We start from the raw sequence: 18353 nt of genomic DNA on the forward strand, positions 1-18353 counted from the left end.
TACTTATTGTGATTGGGAAATGGAGAAAAAATTGTCTGGTTCATAATATTAGGTTCATTGGAAGTAAATATTCTTTGGAATCGACAATATATTTAAATTCAAACCAGCTAGTTTATACTTGGTAATGAAATTCTTTAAGAGAAAGTTGACATTAGATCAAGTCATTTCAGGAGTTTATTGAATGTCCATTATTTAATGCCTAGCACAATATGAAATGCCTTGGGTATTTTAGCAATTCAAGTTGTTTGTCAGAAACTCTTATGACTGTTTCCAAGTTTAATGTCAAGCTGAGAGAAACAACACGGTGGTGATAATCTCTTCCAAAATCCCTATTTCATTTACAGACTCATTGTTAACCTTTCTATTACTAAAGTGAGGAAAAAGTTAAATTTAAATGATTTATGGTAAGTGATAAAAGACCTCGATCCTTAATAACATTACCTCCTAATTGTGTGAACAAAGTTTGCAAAATGAATCAGCAACAGGAGGAAAAAAAGATTGGCTGCTATTCTTAATTAGGCCATCTTCCATAATCCAGTTTTAAACTCTGGTTACCTGCTATAACCCAGCATCCAAAATTTTTAAACTCTTAAGACATGCTAGAACATAAAAATGTTTCCTGAAAGCTATGTACCTAAGAGAGAAGAGGTATAAAAGTTCTTTAACCTTAAGAGGGTTATGGATTGATTCAAAAATTGAATACAGGATAGGAAATCTATTGCAAACCTTGGCCAACTTTATTTTAAAATGAATTATTAAGTGCTTGGAATTCTCTGAACTTTAACAACAAAATATGAAATGCAGTTAACTAACTTGCATGATTATAATTTCTACCAGTAGGGATTTTTAAGGGTATTTAAAAAAATATGTTTCATGTGCAGATCCTGTTTATGAAGATCTATTAAGTGAAAATAGGAAAATGATCACTAATGAGAAGATAGATGCCTACAATGAAGCTGCAATCAGTATTTTGAATAGCAGCACCAGAAATTCTAAATCGAATGTTAAGATGTTCAGTGTTTCCAAATTAATTGCTCAAGAAACCATCATGGAATCTTTGGATGGCTTACATCTTCCTGAATCAAGCAGAGAAACTGTAAGAATTCTTGTGTCTGTCAGTACAGACTGTAATATCTAATTGGTTATAGCTGTATGTCACTGTAATGTAACAAATAATTTAATTGCAGTCTTAATTAGTTGCAGTTATTCTGTCTAAACATAGATCTAGAAATAATTTTGCTTTCCATCACTTAGCTGAATATATAAGTGAGAGTTTTAGTATACTCTAAGGGAGAAAGTTACGGAAGGGAGGAAATGCGACTTCATTTAGTGAGTGCTAGTTACTCTTTTAATATCCCTTGTTTCATATAAAGCTTATAAGTTCTCAGCACACTCGTGTTTGAAAACTACTGCTTTATATTCTCTTAGCCTTGAACCTTAAATTTACAAGATTAAACTTCTGTGAAGGGCTTCTCTGGTGGCGCAGTGGTTGAGAGTCCGCCTGCCGATGCAGGGGACACGGGTTTGTGCCCCGATCCGGGAAGATCCCACATGCCGCGGAGCGGCTGGGCCCGTGAGCCATGGCCGCTGAGCCTGCGCGTCCGGAGCTTGTGCTCCGCAACGGGAGCAACGGGAGAGGCCACAACAGTGAGAGGCCCGTGTACCGTTAAAAAAAAAAAAAAAACTTCTGTGAAGAGCACATTTTTTTAATATGTAGAATGATCTTTATTATTTCCTTCTAGTTCTGATACCCTAAACATGATTCAATGTACAAAGTAGATACTGAACAAATCCAGATTGATGAGTGGAAAAGGATTTTAGGTTAAGTACAAAAGAGAGCTGCATAATTATAAATTTTCACACATAGTACAATAGATGTTACTTAGAGTTATTGTTTTCTTATAAAGCAGTTGTTCTTAACCTTTTTGAGGATCACATAACCCTGTATCTGATTAAAAGTAATAGTTGTATTCCTCTCCTGAAGAAAAATGCGTGTCTGCATACACACACACACACACAGAGTTCTCCATATTTTTTCAGGGCTTTGTGGACTCCTTGGAACTGGTTAAGAACCTTGGGATGGAGTTTGTAGGCTAGTATCTGCAAGAGTTCCAGGCTCAGACTCTCCTGAAGTCTCAGAGCTAAGAGAATGAGATTTTCTAAATAACTGAGTACTTTGAATGTTTTAGGCTTAAATAATATAATCATCTTAAGAGTTCTAGGGGTACCTAAACTATACAGTTTTCATAAACTAGATTTGACTGAACCTTCAACTAGAAATACTTAGCAGCTTGCCTAGAATATTTTTATTATAATGAAACCATGTTGAAGATTCTACACCTCATTTAAAATTAGAAATCTTAAAACTGTTGAATCCTAAGTGGTCCATAAACTGTAAACCAAATGAAGGGCATATTATAAATACTGTCAGCTAAGAATTATTTTTGGTGGCAGTTATTTTATATTCTTTTTTCACATCTAAAGACTGGGACTCTATCTTAAGTATCTTGGTATCTTTTGTATTGAAAATCTGCTAATTAAATTTCTTTGGTCCTTGACATCTGTCAGTATTTTTGTAACCAAAGGTCACAGCCCATTAACAGCCATGAAATCAGCATTTTTTTTTTTTTTTAAAGAATAGAATGGAAAAAAGTCAGACGCATTCCAAGTAGTAAGGATAGGTATTGTTTCCCATATATGTGTTCTGAGTCACATTATAAAATGAATTTTTCATTACGGTTAATAACCCAAGAAGTTGGAAAAACCCTGAACTAGTTATTTACAGATTGAAGGAATACCGTTATTTACATCAGTGTTTGGGAAATGGCAGCAAAAAGTACAAAAGCATTTTGGTTTTAGTGCTGAAACGGTAGTATTCACAGGAGACAATCTAATGGGAAATACATTACTGACAAGATAATAATGAAATAACTTGCTTTTTTCACAGAGTGCAATGATTCTTATGAACGTGTATTGCAATAGGATTTTGAAGCCTGTAGATGGTTCCTGTTGTCAACCTCGGCCTCCTCTTACTCTCCTACAGAAGCTAGCTGCTTGTTTTTTCACTTTATCTATTATTGGATATTTAATTTTTTATATAATTCATCATAACGCTCATCGGAAGAATAAGCCTTGTACTGATTTGGAAAGTGGAGAAGAAAAGAAAAATATTATCAATCCCCCTGTGTCTCCATTAGGAATACTTTTACAGTCTTTCTGCAAACTTGGCCTGATCATGGCTTATTTCTATATGTGTGACCGTGCAAATCTATTTATGAAGGAAAACAAATTTTATACACATTCAACTTTCTTTATTCCAATTATCTACATCTTGGTTTTGGGAGTATTTTACAATGAAAATACTAAGGAGGTAAGAGTCATTTTCTTTTTAGTTCATGTTTTCCTTTTCATCTCATTACAAAGTGTAGATTAATGAAATAATATTTATCATGCCATAATATACAAACATTTACATATATAGAAGAGGATGAAGGAATATTGCAGCTGTACTTCACTTAGTGGACTCTTAACTGTTGCTTTTTTGAAACAGTTTGGAGAAAGTTCATAGTTTCATAAAGATTGTTGAAAAGTTGGAAAATAATGACCTGTGAAAAAGATATCATGACTTGGTGTCATTTTGCCTGCTTGAGGATGGAGAAAGTTGAGGTGCTCCCAATTTTGTAATGGTCTTCAAACATGAGATACTATTATCATTTATAAGTTAAAAACATATAATTATACTAATAAACACTTTTTATATTTATATGTTTATATAGTCAGACATGTACACACAAATTAGAACTTACATAATAATGTGGGCACTGTTCACAATATTCTGAATTCCTATTTTAGTATTACCGTAATTGCTCAGAATATTAATATAACTCCTTTATAAGTCATTTATTTGAATTAATAAATTCTATTGTAAGACATAACTTTCATATGAGGATGATTAATCAGTTCTTCATTTCCAGTGGGAATATTCTAGAGAAAATAAAGTATAATAAAGGAGTTTTTTTTCCACAATAAAGTATAAAAGAACTGTAAGATCTTTTCTAACTGAAATTCTAAGATTCTCTTAAAGAAAATTATTAAATGCCATTTTTTTAGATTTACAAACATATCTGTCATAGTTTAAAAGTAATCTTAATATAAAACCGTTAAGTATCAACTTAAATATTTAAAGTCTCTTTTATGTTCATTTTCAAATTCATATTATACTTTAAATAGTTTTATTATCTCTTTTATCAAGAAATAAAATGACAATCTGACAAACTGATTTTCCCCCAACGTTCTTTTGAAAGAAGCATTAGCTTTATATCCTATGAGAAAAATGTTAACATATTTAATGTATACTGTCCAAATAATAGCTTCATGATGAATTTTAAAGCAAATTTTGATTCTTTTACACAGACTAAAGTGTTAAATAGAGAACAAACAGATGAATGGAAAGGCTGGATGCAACTTGTGATTTTGATTTATCATATCTCTGGAGCAAGTACAGTAAGTATTTTGAATTTAAGTTCTGAAAATATAGGAAATAATGTCACTTTAATGTTTCCTTAAGGGCACCAATTCTTTTGTGTTTTATATTCTCTACCATTTGGAGACCCTTCTTATTTCCCACCCAGTTTTTCTGTCTTCCCATTTTTCTCCTACCATCTGACTCTTTGAGAATGTATAGTCTTAAAAGCAAAATAATTATTTTTTAAAAGATAAAGCAATAATTTGTATTTACTTTGCCTTAATTTTAAGGTAGTAGGAACAGCTGATAATCTAAGGGTATTGTTTCATGTCCTTCTGAACAACTAAAGTTATCAAGAAACTTTCTAGATGATACTTAATTGCAAAGGATTTAGAATAGGCAAGTTACTATTAAAAGAAATCAAATTAGATGATTATATTTTATATTCTATCCTTCACTGTATGTTAGGAAGTTTGACCAACCATTTTTATATTTTTAAAGTTTAAAAACTTAGAACTCTCTTGCCCCAGTATTCAGAGTACTCAGATACCCATGGTTTGCTGTTGTTGACCATGTATTATGTGCCATACTTCATAAGTATTACCACTTCCATGAGATGGAGGACCCTTCCTTTGCTCACCTAGTGCCCTCTGTACCTAGACAAAATCATTTTTCCCTTAGCTGTAGGTGTCTTTTTATGTCTTTTAGACTTTGGATTCTCATGATTTGGGGACATCTTGGATTTGGTAGGGGTAGAAAAAATGTGTTCAGAATTGTAACATACAGCTACATACATTTAAAACAAGCTTTTAAGAGTAAACCTAGATATCTAATAACCACTTTCACACAAGTTTATTTATAGGGAAGGTACAAACTGATTTCTATAAAATATGTTTTAAAAATTTAACAAGTTCTTTCATAATTTGGGAACTACTGAACTGGTTTTTATTGCTTTATTTGCTTATATAAAGCACACATCTGTAAACAGTAACTTAACATAGAATCAGTGATTCCATTTAACATTGAGTCAATGTTGAGATAATAGGGGAGTGTTGCCCAGAAAGGAGTATTTTGAAATTTCCATTGCAGCAGTTAAGAAGATGAATAATACTAGGGTTTTTCAGATATCTCTAACAATTAGAAAATACTAACGTTATTCTTCATTAAGTCTCTTTATTATTTTCAAAAATTACTGGTGATTTCATGGATGGCTCGTTTGAAGGGCAAAAGGCAGAGGAAGAGGTATAATTTTTACTGAAATTGTATGGCTATGATATGTATATTTGTGACAACAGTAAAACTCCTGTGACACTGCAGCTGAAGGGGACCTAGTGAATTCAGGTAACTGTGGAAGAACCAAGACAATAGAAGAGATCCAAAGCAAGGAGAGATGAAGATAGTAAGAATTAGTTCATAAGCCCAGTTCAGAATTTGTAGGATAAATTTAGCAGATTTTCTAAAAAGTAAAGATGAATATTGAATCATAGAAATATCTCTGACATATGAAGAAAGATTAGTTTAATTTGAAGGGGGTGGGGGAGGGTTTTGTTTTAAGAGAATGCCACTTAAGACATAATTAATTGCTGACATATAAAGGGTAATAGTACTGTGTAAAAAAAAAAAAAATCAGAAAGAATTAATGGCAGATTCAGTTCTTTAACTCATTGATTCCAGAAAAGATTTGGATCATAAAAGGATGAAAGCAATTTGGCATTCTATTATAATTATTTCTCAAGTTAGCATTCTAATACATCTTAGACTATATCCCAATACATTCTAAGTTACAGTTTAAAAACATCTATATTCTGGAAGGACATACTTTTCATTAACAGATCAGTTATGATTAATTAACATATCCCTGTTCGTTTATATAGAATTTTGTGGTTAAAAATTACCTGTATCTACACTGGCAAAGCATTATTAGCATGGGTTATAATGTATTTGAGGACTTGATTCTTGGATATTTGTGGGATTACCCTCATTAAAAACTTTTTAATGGTCATGATTATTTTAATTACCTAATCTTAATGCTTTTTTATTTTGAGTAAAATATGTCAGACTTTAGTTGTGCCATGTTTTTATAGTAAAATAGAAACTATGTCAAAAATTACAGAGAATTATTAAAATAATCCAGATGGTCTGGTAGATTGCAATTGTTGGTGTAAACATTCTTTTAAACATAACTTATATCAGATATGAATAAAATATTCTGAATTAAATACAGAGAGTGCAGCAAGTTAGGTATATACAGTAGATGATTTTGTGTTCCATTGTGGCTTTTTCTCCTTTGAGAGTTTGTAAATAACTTCCATGAAGGGACCTAAGTAAAAGGTCTTAAGGGAAAATATTTGGGGCTAGAAAAAGAAGAGAACCAGCAGTCAGCCTATTAATTCTAATGAAATTGGATTCTCAATACACTTTTAATACTAAAATTTTGTTGTAAGTAATACTTGACTCCTGAAAGACAAAAAGGAAAACAATTCAAATTAAAGGAGACTAAAGCGGAATGAAAACTAAATGCAATGTGTGATTCTTGGTTCAAGGTTCCTAAATGAAAAAAAAATTTTTTTAATCATAAAGGATATCACTGGGACAATCAAGGAAATTCATATATGGATTATACAGTAGATACTATTTTATTTATATTTAATTTCATGGGTATTATAATGATAATATAAGAACTATACAAGAAACTGTTCTTTCTTCTTAGGTGATACTTGCTAAGATATTTAGGGATGATGGTCTAAATTTGCAGACACATGGTCTGCAAATACTTTTAAATAGTCCAGCATGGTAAATAGTTGTTCGTTGTACTATTCTTGCAACTTTTCTGTTGGTTTAAAATATCTTAAAAACTTGGGAGAACTATTACATGAAATTTGTAATAATCCAACATTGGTAGAAACTTGGCAAATTGTTCTGATAGTGTTTAAATTCAATTTAAATGGTTGTATTTACTGTTTAAATATAACCAAGTCTCAACATTGTAGGCCCAGACCCAGTCTTGAAGGGGCTCGAAAGCATGCGTTATGGAGAGTGGTTCAAGTAATTGGGAATGGTTAGCCTCGGTTGACATCTGTTTTCAGCTGTTCATAGAACTATCAGATGTAAAAGTGATTAACTGCGTGCATATGGCTCTAGAGTTAGACTGTCCATTTTGGTGGCCACTAACCACATGTGGCCATTGAGCACTTGAAATGTAGCTAGTCAGAATTCAGATGTGCGGTAAATGTGAAATATATATGAGATTAAGTATGATTAATTATGGTAAATGCATACAAAGTTCAAAAGCTTAGTATGAAAGAATATGAAATATCATGGTATATGTCAGAATGATAATATTTTGGATATATTGAATTAAATTAAATGTGTTTATTAAAATTAATTTCACTTATTTCTTTTTTTTCATATAGGCATTTTATTTTATTTATTTTTTTAACATCTTTATTGGGGTATAATTGCTTTACAGTGGTGTGTTAGTTTCTGCTTTATAACAAAGTGAATCAGTTATACATATACATATGTTCCCATATCTCTTCCCTCTTGCATCTCTCTCCCTCCCACCCTCCCTATCCCACCCCTCCAGGCAGTCACAAAGCACCGAGCTGATCTCCCTGTGCTATGCGGCTGCTTCCCACTAGCTGTCTATTTTACGTTTGGTAGTGTATATGTGTCCGTGCCTCTCTCTCGCTTTGTCACAGCTCACCCTTCCCCCTCCCCATAACCTCAAGTCCGTTCTCCAGTAGGTCTGTCTTTATTCCTGTCTTACCCCTAAGTTCTTCATGACATTTTTTTTTCTTAAATTCCATATATATGTGTTAGCATACGGTATTTGTCTTTCTCTTTCTGACTTACTTCACTCTGTATGACACACTCTAGGTCTATCCACCTCATTACAAAGAGCTCAATTTCGTTTCTTTTTATGGCTGAGTAATATTCCATTGTATATATGTGCCACATCTTCTTTATCCATTCATCTCATGATGGGCACTTAGGTTGTTTCCATCTCCAGGCTATTGTAAATAGAGCTGCAATGAACATTTTGGTACATGACTCTTTTTGAATTATGTTTTTCTCAGGGTATATGCCCAGTAGTGGGATTGCTGGGTCATATGGTAGTTCTATTTGTAGTTTTTTAAGGAACCTCCATACTGTTCTCCATAGTGGCTGTACCAATTCACATTCCCACCAGCAGTGCAGGAGCGTTCCCTTTTCACCACACCCTCTCCAGCATTTATTGTTTCTAGATATTTTGATGATGGCCATTCTGACTGGTGTGAGATAATATCTCATTGTAGTTTTGATTTGCATTTCCCTAATGATTAATGATGTTGAGCATTCTGTCACATGTTTGTTGGCAGTCTGTATATCTTCTTTGGAGAAATGTCTATTTAGGTCTTCTGCCCATTTTTGGATTGGGTTGTTTGTTTATTGTTTTGTTTTTTTTTCCTTTTTAACATCTTTATTGGGGTATAATTGCTTTACAATGGTGTGTTAGTTTCTGCTTTATAACAAAGTGAATCAGTTATACATATACATATGTTCCCATATCGCTTCCCTCTTGCATCTCCCTCCCTCCCACCCTCCCTATCCCACCCCTCCAAGCGGTCACAAAGCACCGAGCTGATATCCCCGTACTATGCGGCTGCTTCCCACTAGCTATATACCTTACGTTTGTTAGTGTGTATATGTCCATGACTCTCCCTCGCCCTGTCACAGCTCACCCTTCCCTCTCCCCATATCCTCAAGTCCGTTCTCCAGTAGGTCTGTGTCTTTATTCCTGTCTTACCCCTAGGTTCTTCATGACATTTTTTTTCCTTAAATTCCATATATATGTGTTAGCATACGGTATTTGTCTTCCTCTTTCTGACTTACTTCACTCTGTATGACACACTCTGGCTCTATCCACCTCATTACAAATTGCTCAATTTCATTTCTTTTTATGGCTGAGTAATATTCCATTGTATATATGTGCCACATCTTCTTTATCCATTCATTCGATGACGGGCACTTAGGTTGTTTCCATCTCCGGGCTATTGTAAATAGAGCTACAATGAACATTTTGGTACATGACTCTTTTTGAATTTTGGTTTTCTCAGGGTATCTGCCCAGTAGTGGGATTGCTGGGTCATATGGTAGTTCTATTTGTAGTTTTTAAGGAACCTCCATACTGTTCTCCATAGTGGCTGAACCAATTCACATTCCCACCAGCAGTGCAAGAGTGTTCCCTTTTCTCCACACCCTCTCCAGCATTTATTGTTTCTAGATATTTTGATGATGGCCATTCTGACTGGTGTGAGATGATATCTCATTGTAGTTTTGATTTGCATTTCTCTAATGATTAATGATGTTGAACATTCTTTCATGTGTTTGTTAGCAGTCTGTATATCTTCTTTGAAGAAACGTCTATTTAGGTCTTCTGCCCATTTTTGGATTGGGTTGTTTGTTTTTTTGTTATTGAGCTGCATGAGCTGCTTGAAAATTTTGGAAATTAATCCTTTGTCAGTTGCTTCATTTGCAAATTTTTTTTTTCAATGTTCAAATTAGAGTTTAATGCCATATTTTTGGAAAACATACAACAAAATCTACAGCAGTGGTTGTTTCCAATGGAGTGAATAATGCACTCAACTTTTGTAGGATTTTTAAAATGCTAAATTCTCTTAGATCTTTACAGATCCAAGTCTGCAAAGGCCTCAGAAGGCAATGATATTTTTGTTTCTGTTGTGATCTCCAACAGAAACAGAGTCCTAATATCCGACTGAAAAACTGTCTCAAGCCACATATTTTTTTTTTTTTTAACATCTTTATTGGGGTATAATTGCTTTACAATGGTGTGTTAGTTTCTGCCCCACAACAAAGTGAATCAGTCATACATAAACATATGTTCCCATATGTCCTCCCTCCTGCATCTCCCTCCCTCCCACCCTCCCCATCCCACCCCTCCAGGCCGTCACAAAGCACCGAGCCAACATCCCCGTGCCATGCGGCTGTTTCCCACGAGCTATCTACCTTACTACGTTTGTTAGTGTGTTAGCCCATGACTCTCTCTCGCCCTGTCACAGCTCACCCTTCCCCCTCCCCATAACCTCAAGTCCGTTCTCTAGGAGGTCTGCGTCTTTATTCCTGCTTTACCCCTAGGTTCTTCATGACATTTTTTTTCTTAAATTCCATATATATGTGTTAGCATACGGTATTTGTCTTCCTCTTTCTGACTTACTTCACTCTGTATGACAGACTCTAGGTCTATCCACCTCATTACAAATAGCTCAATTTCGTTTCTTTTTATGGCTGAGTAATATTCCATTGTATATATGTGCCACATCTTCTTTATCCATTCATCCGATGATGGGCACTTAGGTTGTTTCCATCTCCGGGCTATTGTAAATAGAGCTGCAGTGAACATTTTGGTACATGACTCTTTTTGAATTTTGGTTTTCTCAGGGTATCTGCCCAGTAGTGGGATTGCTGGGTCATATGGTAGTTCTATTGGTAGTTTTTTAAGGAACCTCCATACTGTTCTCCATAGTGGCTGAACCAATTCACATTCCCACTAGCAGTGCAAGAGTGTTCCCTTTTCTCCACACCCTCTCCAGCATTTATTGTTTCTAGATTTTTTGATGATGGCCATTCTGACTGGTGTGAGATAATATCTCATTGTAGTTTTGATTTGCATTTCTCTAATGATTAATGATGTTGAGCATTCTTTCATGTGTTTCTTGGCAGTCTGTATATCTTCTTTGGAGAAATGTCTATTTAGGTCTTCTGCCCATTTTTGGATTGGGTTGTTTGTTTTCTTGTTATTGAGTTGCATGAGCTGCTTGTAAATTTTGGAGATTAATCCTTTGTCGGTTGCTTCATTTGCAAATATTTTCTCCCATTCTGAGGGTTGTCTTTTGGTCTTGTTTATGGTTTCCTTTGTTATGCAAAAGCTTTGAAGTTTCATTAGGTCCCATTTATCTATTTTTGTTTTTATTTCCATTTCTCTTGGAGGTGGGTCAAAAAGGATCTTGCTGTGATTTACGTCATACAGTGTTCTGCCTATGTTTTCCTCTAAGAGTTTGATAGTTTCTGGCCTTACATTTAGGTCTTTAATCCATTTTGAGCTTATTTTTGTGTGGTGTTAGGGAGTGATCTAATCTCATACTTTTACATGTAGCTGTCCAGTTTTCCCAGCACCACTTATTGAAGAGGCTCTCCTTTCTCCACTGTACATTCCTGCCTCCTTTATCAAAGATTAGGTGACCATGTGTGTGTGGGTTTATCTCTGGGCTTTCTATCCTGTTCCATTGATCTATCTTTCTGTTTTTGTGCCAGTACCATACTGTCTTGATTACTGTAGCTTTGTAACATAGTCTGAAGTCAGGGAGCCTGATTCCTCCAGCTCCGTTTTTCGTTCTCAAGATTGCTTTGGCTATTCGGGGTCTTTTGTGTTTCCATACAAATTGTGAAATTTTTTGTTCTAGTTCTGTGAAAACTGCCAGTGGTAGTTTGATAGGGATTGTATTGAATCTGTAGATTGCTTTCGGTAGTAATTTTCATAATGTTGAATCTTCCAGTCCAAGAGCATGGTATATCTCTCCATCTATTTCTATCATCTTTAATTTCTTTCATCAGTGTCTTATAATTTTGTGCATACAGGTCTTTTGTCTCCTTAGGTATGTTTATTCCTAGATATTTTATTCTTTTTGTTGCAGTGGTAAATGGGAGTGTTTTCTTGATTTCACTTTAGATTTTTCATCATTAGTGTATAGGAATGCCAGAGATTTCTGTGCATTAATTTTGTATCCTGCTACTTTACCAAATTCATTGCTTAGCTCTAGTAGTTTTCTGGTAGCATCTTTAGGATTCTCTGTGAATAGTATGTCATCTGCAAACAGTGACACCTTTTTTCTTCTTTTCCGATATGGATTCCTTTTATTTCCTTTTCTTCTCCGATTGCTGTGGCTAAAACTTCCAAAACTATGTTGAATAAAAGTGGTGAGAGTGGGCAACCTTGTCTTGTTCCTGATCTTAGTGGAAATGCTTTCAGTTTTTCACCATTGAGGATGATATTGGGTGTGGGTTTGTCATATATGGCCTTTATTATGTTGAGGTAAGTTCCCTCTATGCCTACTTTCTGCAGGGTTTTTATCATAAATGGGTGTTGAATTTTGTTGAAAGCTTTCTCTGCATCTATTGAGATGATCATATGGTTTTTCTCCTTCAATTTGTTAATATGGTTTATCACATTGATTGATTTCCATATATTGAAGGATCCTTGCATTCCTGGTATAAACCTCACTTGATCATGGTGTATGATCCTTTTAATGTGCTGTTGGATTCTGTTTGCTAGTATTTTGTTGAGGATTTTTGCATCTATGTTCATCAGTGATACTGGCCTGTAGTTTTCTTTCTTTGTGACATCCTTGTCTGGTTTTGGTATCAAGGTGATGGTGGCCTCATAGAATGAGTTTGGGAGTGTTCCTCCCTCTGCTGTATTTTGGAAGAGTTGGAGAAGGATAGGTATTAGCTCTTCTCTAAATGTTTGATAGAATTGGCCTGTGAAGCCATCTGGTACTGGGCTTTTGTTTGTTGGAAGATTTTTAATCACAGTTTCAATTTCAGTGCTTGTGATTGATCTGTTCATACTTTCTATTTCTTCCTGATTCAGTCTTGGCAGGTTGTGCATTTCTAAGAATTTGTCCATTTCTTCCAGGTTGTCCATTTTATCGGCATAGAGTTGCTTGTAGTAATCTCTCATGATCTTTTGTATTTCTGCAGTGTCAGTTGTTACTTCTCCTTTTTCATTTCTAATTCTACTGATTTGAGTCTTCTCCCTTTTTTTCTTGATGAGTCTGGCTAATGGTTTATCAATTTTGTTTATCTTAAAGAACCAGCTTTTAGTTTTATTGATCTTTGCTATTGTTTCCTTCATTTCTTTTTCATTTATTTCTGATCTGATTTTTATGATTTTTTTCCTTCTGCTAACTTTGGGGGTTTTTGTTCTCCTTTCTCTAATTGCTTTAGGTGCAAGGTTAGGTTGTTTATTCGAGACGTTTCCTGTTTCTTAAGGTGGGCTTGTATTGCTATAAACTTCCCTCTTAGAACTGCTTTTGCTGCATCCCATAGGTTTTGGGTTGTCGTGTCTCCATTGTCATCTGTTTCTAGGTAGTTTTTTATTTCCTCTTTGATTTCTTCAGTGATCACTTCGTTATTAAGTAGTGTATTGTTTAGCCTCCATGTGTTTGTATTTTTTACAGATCTTTTCCTGTAATTGATATCTGGTCTTATGGCGTTGTGGTCGGAAAAGAAACTTGATAGAATTTCAGTTTTCTTAAATTTGCCAAGGCTTGATTTGTGACCCAAGATATGATCTATCCTGGAGAATGTTCCATGAGCACTTGAGAAAAATGTGTATTCTGTTGTTTTTGGATGGAGTGTCCTATACATATCCATTAAGTCCATCTTGTTTAATGTATCATTTAAAGCTTGTGTTTCCTTATTTATTTTCATTTTGGATGATCTGTCCATTGGTGAAAGTGGGATGTCAAAGTCCCCTACTATGAATGTGTTACTGTTGATTTCCCCTTTTATGGCTGTTAGTATTTGCCTTATGTATTGAGGTGCTCCTATGTTGCGTGCATAAATATTTACAATTGTTATATCTTCTTCTTGGTCGATCCCTTGATCATTATGTAGTGTCCTTCTTTGTCTAATAGTCTTTATTTTAAAGTCTGTTTTGTCTGATGTGAGAATTGCTACTCCAGCTTTCTTTTGGTTTTCTTTTGCATGGAATATCTTTTTCCATCCCCTTACTTTCTGTCTGTATGTGTCTCTAGGTCTGAAGTGGGTCTCTTGTAGACAGCATATATATGGGTTTTGTTTTTGTATCCATTCAGCCAATCTCTGTCTTTTGGTGGGAGCATTTACTCCATTTACATTTAAGGTAATTATTGATATGTATGTTCCTATTCCCATTTTCTAAATTGTTTTGGGTGCGTTATTGTACGTCTTTTCCTTCTCTTTTGTTTCTTGCCTAGAGAAGTTCCTTTAGTATTTGTTGTAAAGCTGGTTTGGTGGTGCTGAACTCTCTCAGCTTTTGCTTGTCTGTGAAGGTCTTAATTTCTCCATCAAATCTGAATGATATCCTTGCTGGGTAGAGTAATCTTGGTGGCAGGTTTTTCTCCTTCATCACTTTCAGTATGTCCTGCCACTCACTTCTGGCTTACAGAGTTTCTGCTGAGAGATCAGCTGTTAACCTTATGGGGATTCCCTTGTGTGGTATTTGTTGTTTTTCCCTTGCTGCTTTTAATATGCTTTCTTTGTATTTAATTTTTGACAGTTTGATTAATATGTGTCTTGGCGTATTTCTCCTTGGTTTTATCCTGTATGAGACTCTCTATGCTTCCTGGACTTGATTAACTATTTCCTTTCCCATATTAGGGAAGTTTTCAACTATAATCTCTTCAAATATCTTCTCAGTCCCTTTCTTTTTGTCTTCTTTTTCTGGAACCCCTATAATTTGAATGTTGGTGCATTTAATGTTGTCCCAGAGGTCTCTGAGACTGTCCTCAGTTCTTTTCATTCTTTTTTCTTTATTCTGCTCTGCAGTAGTTATTTCCACTATTTTATCTTCCAGGTCACTTATCCATTCTTCTGCCTCAGTTATTCTGCTATTGATCCCATCTAGAGTATTTTTCATTTCATTTATTGCATTGTTCATCATTGTTGTTTCATCTTTAGTTCTTCTCCTTCCTTGTTAAATGTTTCTTGCATTTTGTCTTGTCTATATCCAGGATTTTGGATCATCTTTACTATCATTATTCTGAATTCTTTTTCAGGTAGACTGCCTATTTCCTCTTCATTTGTTAGGTCTGGTGCATTTTTATCTTGCTCCTTAATCTGCTGTGTGTTTTTCTGTCTTCTCATTTTGCTTATCTTACTGTGTTTGGGGTCTCCTTTTTGCAGGCTGCAGGTTCGTAGTTCCCGTTGTTTTTGGTGTCTGTTTCCAGTGGCTAAGGTTGGTTCATTGGGTTGTGTAGACTTCCTGGTGGAGGGGACTAGTGCCTGTGTTCCGGTGGATGAGGCTGGATCTTGTCTCTCTGGTGGGCAGGTCCACGTCTGGTGGTGTGTTTTGGGGTGTCTGTGGACTTATTATGATTTTAGGCAGCCTCTCTGCTAATGGGTGGGGTTGTGTTCCTGTCTTGCTAGTTGTTTGGCATAGGGTGTCCAGCACTGTAGCTTGCTGGTCGTTGAGTGAAGCTGGATGCTGGTGTTGAGATGGAGATCTCTGGGAGATTTTCACCGTTTGATATTATGTGGAGCTGGGAGGTCTCTTGTGGACCAGTGTCCTGAAGTTGGCCCTCCCACCTCAGAGGCACAGCACTGACTCCTGGCTGCAGCACCAAGAGCCTTTCCTGCACACGGCTCAGAATAAAAGGGAGAAAAAGTAGAAAGAATTAGTAGAAGTAGGAAGAAAGAAAGAAAGAAAGAAAGGCGGGAAGGAAGGAAGGAAGAAAGAAAGAAGGAAAGAAAGAAAAGGAAAGAAGGGAAGAAAGAAAAAAAGGAAGGAGGGAGGGAGGGACGGTGGGAGGAAGGAAGGAGGGAAGGAAGGAAAAAAGAAAGAAAGAAGATAAAGTAAGATAAAATAAAGTAAAATAAAATAAAGTTATTAAATTAAGAAATAATTATTAAGAAAAAAATTTAAAAAAAACAACAGACAGATAGAACCTTAGGACAAATGGTGGAAGCAAAGCTATACAGACAAAATCTCACACAGAAGCATACACATACACACTCACAAGAAGAGGAAAAGGGGAATAAATCTTGCTCTCAAAGTCCACCTCCTCAATTTGGGATGATTTGTTGTCTAAAGGAGGGAAGGAAGGAAAGAAAGAAAGAAAGAAATAAGATAAAGTAAAATAAAATAAAGTTATTAAAATTATTAAGAAAAAAATTTGAAAAAAAAGGACGGATAGAACCCTAGGACAAATGGTGGAAGCAAAGCTATAGAGACAAAATCTCACACAGAAGCATACACATACACACTCACAAAAAGAGGAAAAGGGGAAAAAATCATAAATCTTGCTCTCAAAGTCCACCTCCTCAATTTGGGATGATTCGTTGTCTATTCATGTATTCCACAGACATCAAGTTGATTGTGGAACTTCAATCCGCTGCTTCTGAGGCTGCTGCGAGAGATTTCCCTTTCTCTTCTTTGTTCTCACAGCTCCCAGGGGCTCAGCTTTGGATTTGGCCCCGCCTCTGCATGTAGGTCGCTGGAGGGCATCTGTTTTTTGCTCAGACAGGACAGGGATAAAGGAGCCGCTGATCTGGGGGCTCTGGCTTACTCAGGCTGGGGTGGGGGGGAGGGAGGGGCGCAGAGTGCAGGGCGAGCCTGCGGCGGCAGAGGCCAGCGTGATGTTACACCAGCGTGAGGCTCGCTGTGCGTTCTCCGGGGGAAGTTGTCCCTGGATCCCAGGAACCTGGCAGTCACTTATTTCTTTTAAGTGTTTAAATGTCTGGCAGCCACATTAAAAATTTACCATGTGGCTCACAGTTTATTTTCATCACACAGCACTGCCCTAGACAGCTTAATTTGGTAGCTTTTACATAGAGTTTGATTTCAACTTTTCATGAAAAGGAACTTTATAGCAATTAATGACCATCTGAAAATGGTATGGATTGCCTTGGGAATTTGTGTGTTTTCTGCTATTAAAAGGTGCTCAAATACTTGAAGGGAATTTTTGTTTTGGTTTGGTTTTTTTAATGGTACGCGGGCCTCTCACTGTTGTGGCCTCTCCTGTTGCTCCCGTTGCAGAGCACAGGCTCCGGGCGCGCAGGCCCAGCGGCCATGGCTCACTGGCCCAGCCACTCCGCTGCATGTGGGATCTTCCTGGACTGGGGCACGAACCCGTGTCCCCTGCATCGGCAGGCAGACTCTCAACCACTGTGCCACCAGGGAGGCCCTTGAAGGGAATATTTTAGAGTGTATTCAAGAATGAGGTAAAGATACAGGTTTAGGTTAGATAAGTTTTGAGGCTATTTCAATACTGTATTCCCACTTTCATCCCAGTGATTCTAATATGTTACACCTTCATTGAAAATTTCTGATCTAATGATGAGATAAGACATTTAAAAAGAACTAATGATGAAAAGCAATAAATATAAACTCTAATATATAGATTGTTGGTGCTTAAAGGAACTCAAAAGGAGAAATGACTTTCATCTGAGAGTAAAAGAATGGAAAATTTGACCAGGGCTCTAAAGAAGGATAGTATTTGTATAAACAAAATGTGGTTAGGAGAACATTCCAGGGTATAAAGAACAGATAAACAAAGGAGAGGTGACAGGAAAGTACAAGAAAGACCAGTTTAGGAGACAGAGAATCTAACAGTTTGGCTAGAGTGGAGACTATGTTGAAGAATTTATGACATTATAATTCAGGGGGTTTTCCTTCCAGAAAAAAATGTTATCCCTCAGAAAAGAAAAAGATGTGTTCAAGAATGCATTCGAGGATATATACAAAAGATGCATATGTTCAAGGCCTTATAAAGTAATTTTATCCTACAAAGTATCACTTAGGGAAGACATGTTAAACTAAAATGGCCATAACCAGTGTTAATGCTGGATAATTACAGAGGTGATCAGATGAGTCTATAAAATAGAAGCCAAAAAAATGTTTACATAGACTTAGTAATTATTCCTAAAAGAATGGCTTTATAATTACAAAGGTTGGATGTCACTAAACAAGCCTGTTAAAGATCATTTTAAAAAGCAGTACACTGCCTGTGCTGTAGAGATCGTGACTATACACCTAAAGGACTAATAGGTGGTGGGGAGAACACATGACAGTGTTCTAAGGTTAGGAGAGTTAGGACTTGTAAATAATATTTCCAGTGACTCCCAT

General features: G+C 35.8%; 1 protein-coding gene across 3 annotated transcripts in view; it reads left to right on the top strand.

Moving 5' to 3' along the window:
* CASD1 (CAS1 domain containing 1) overlaps positions 1-18353 on the top strand; it is a 75233-nt gene that overhangs the window by 31063 nt on the left and 25817 nt on the right. For all 3 annotated transcript variants that reach the window (XM_004265586.3, XM_033420469.2, XM_033420470.2), the window contains 3 exons: positions 882-1096; positions 2948-3370; positions 4414-4503. In XM_004265586.3, coding sequence (XP_004265634.2) covers positions 882-1096; positions 2948-3370; positions 4414-4503 — 728 coding nt within the window. The remainder of the gene's footprint in view (positions 1-881; positions 1097-2947; positions 3371-4413; positions 4504-18353) is intronic.

The sequence above is a fragment of the Orcinus orca genome, chromosome 9 (genome assembly GCF_937001465.1).
Source record: "Orcinus orca chromosome 9, mOrcOrc1.1, whole genome shotgun sequence".
Taxonomy (NCBI): domain Eukaryota; kingdom Metazoa; phylum Chordata; class Mammalia; order Artiodactyla; family Delphinidae; genus Orcinus; species Orcinus orca.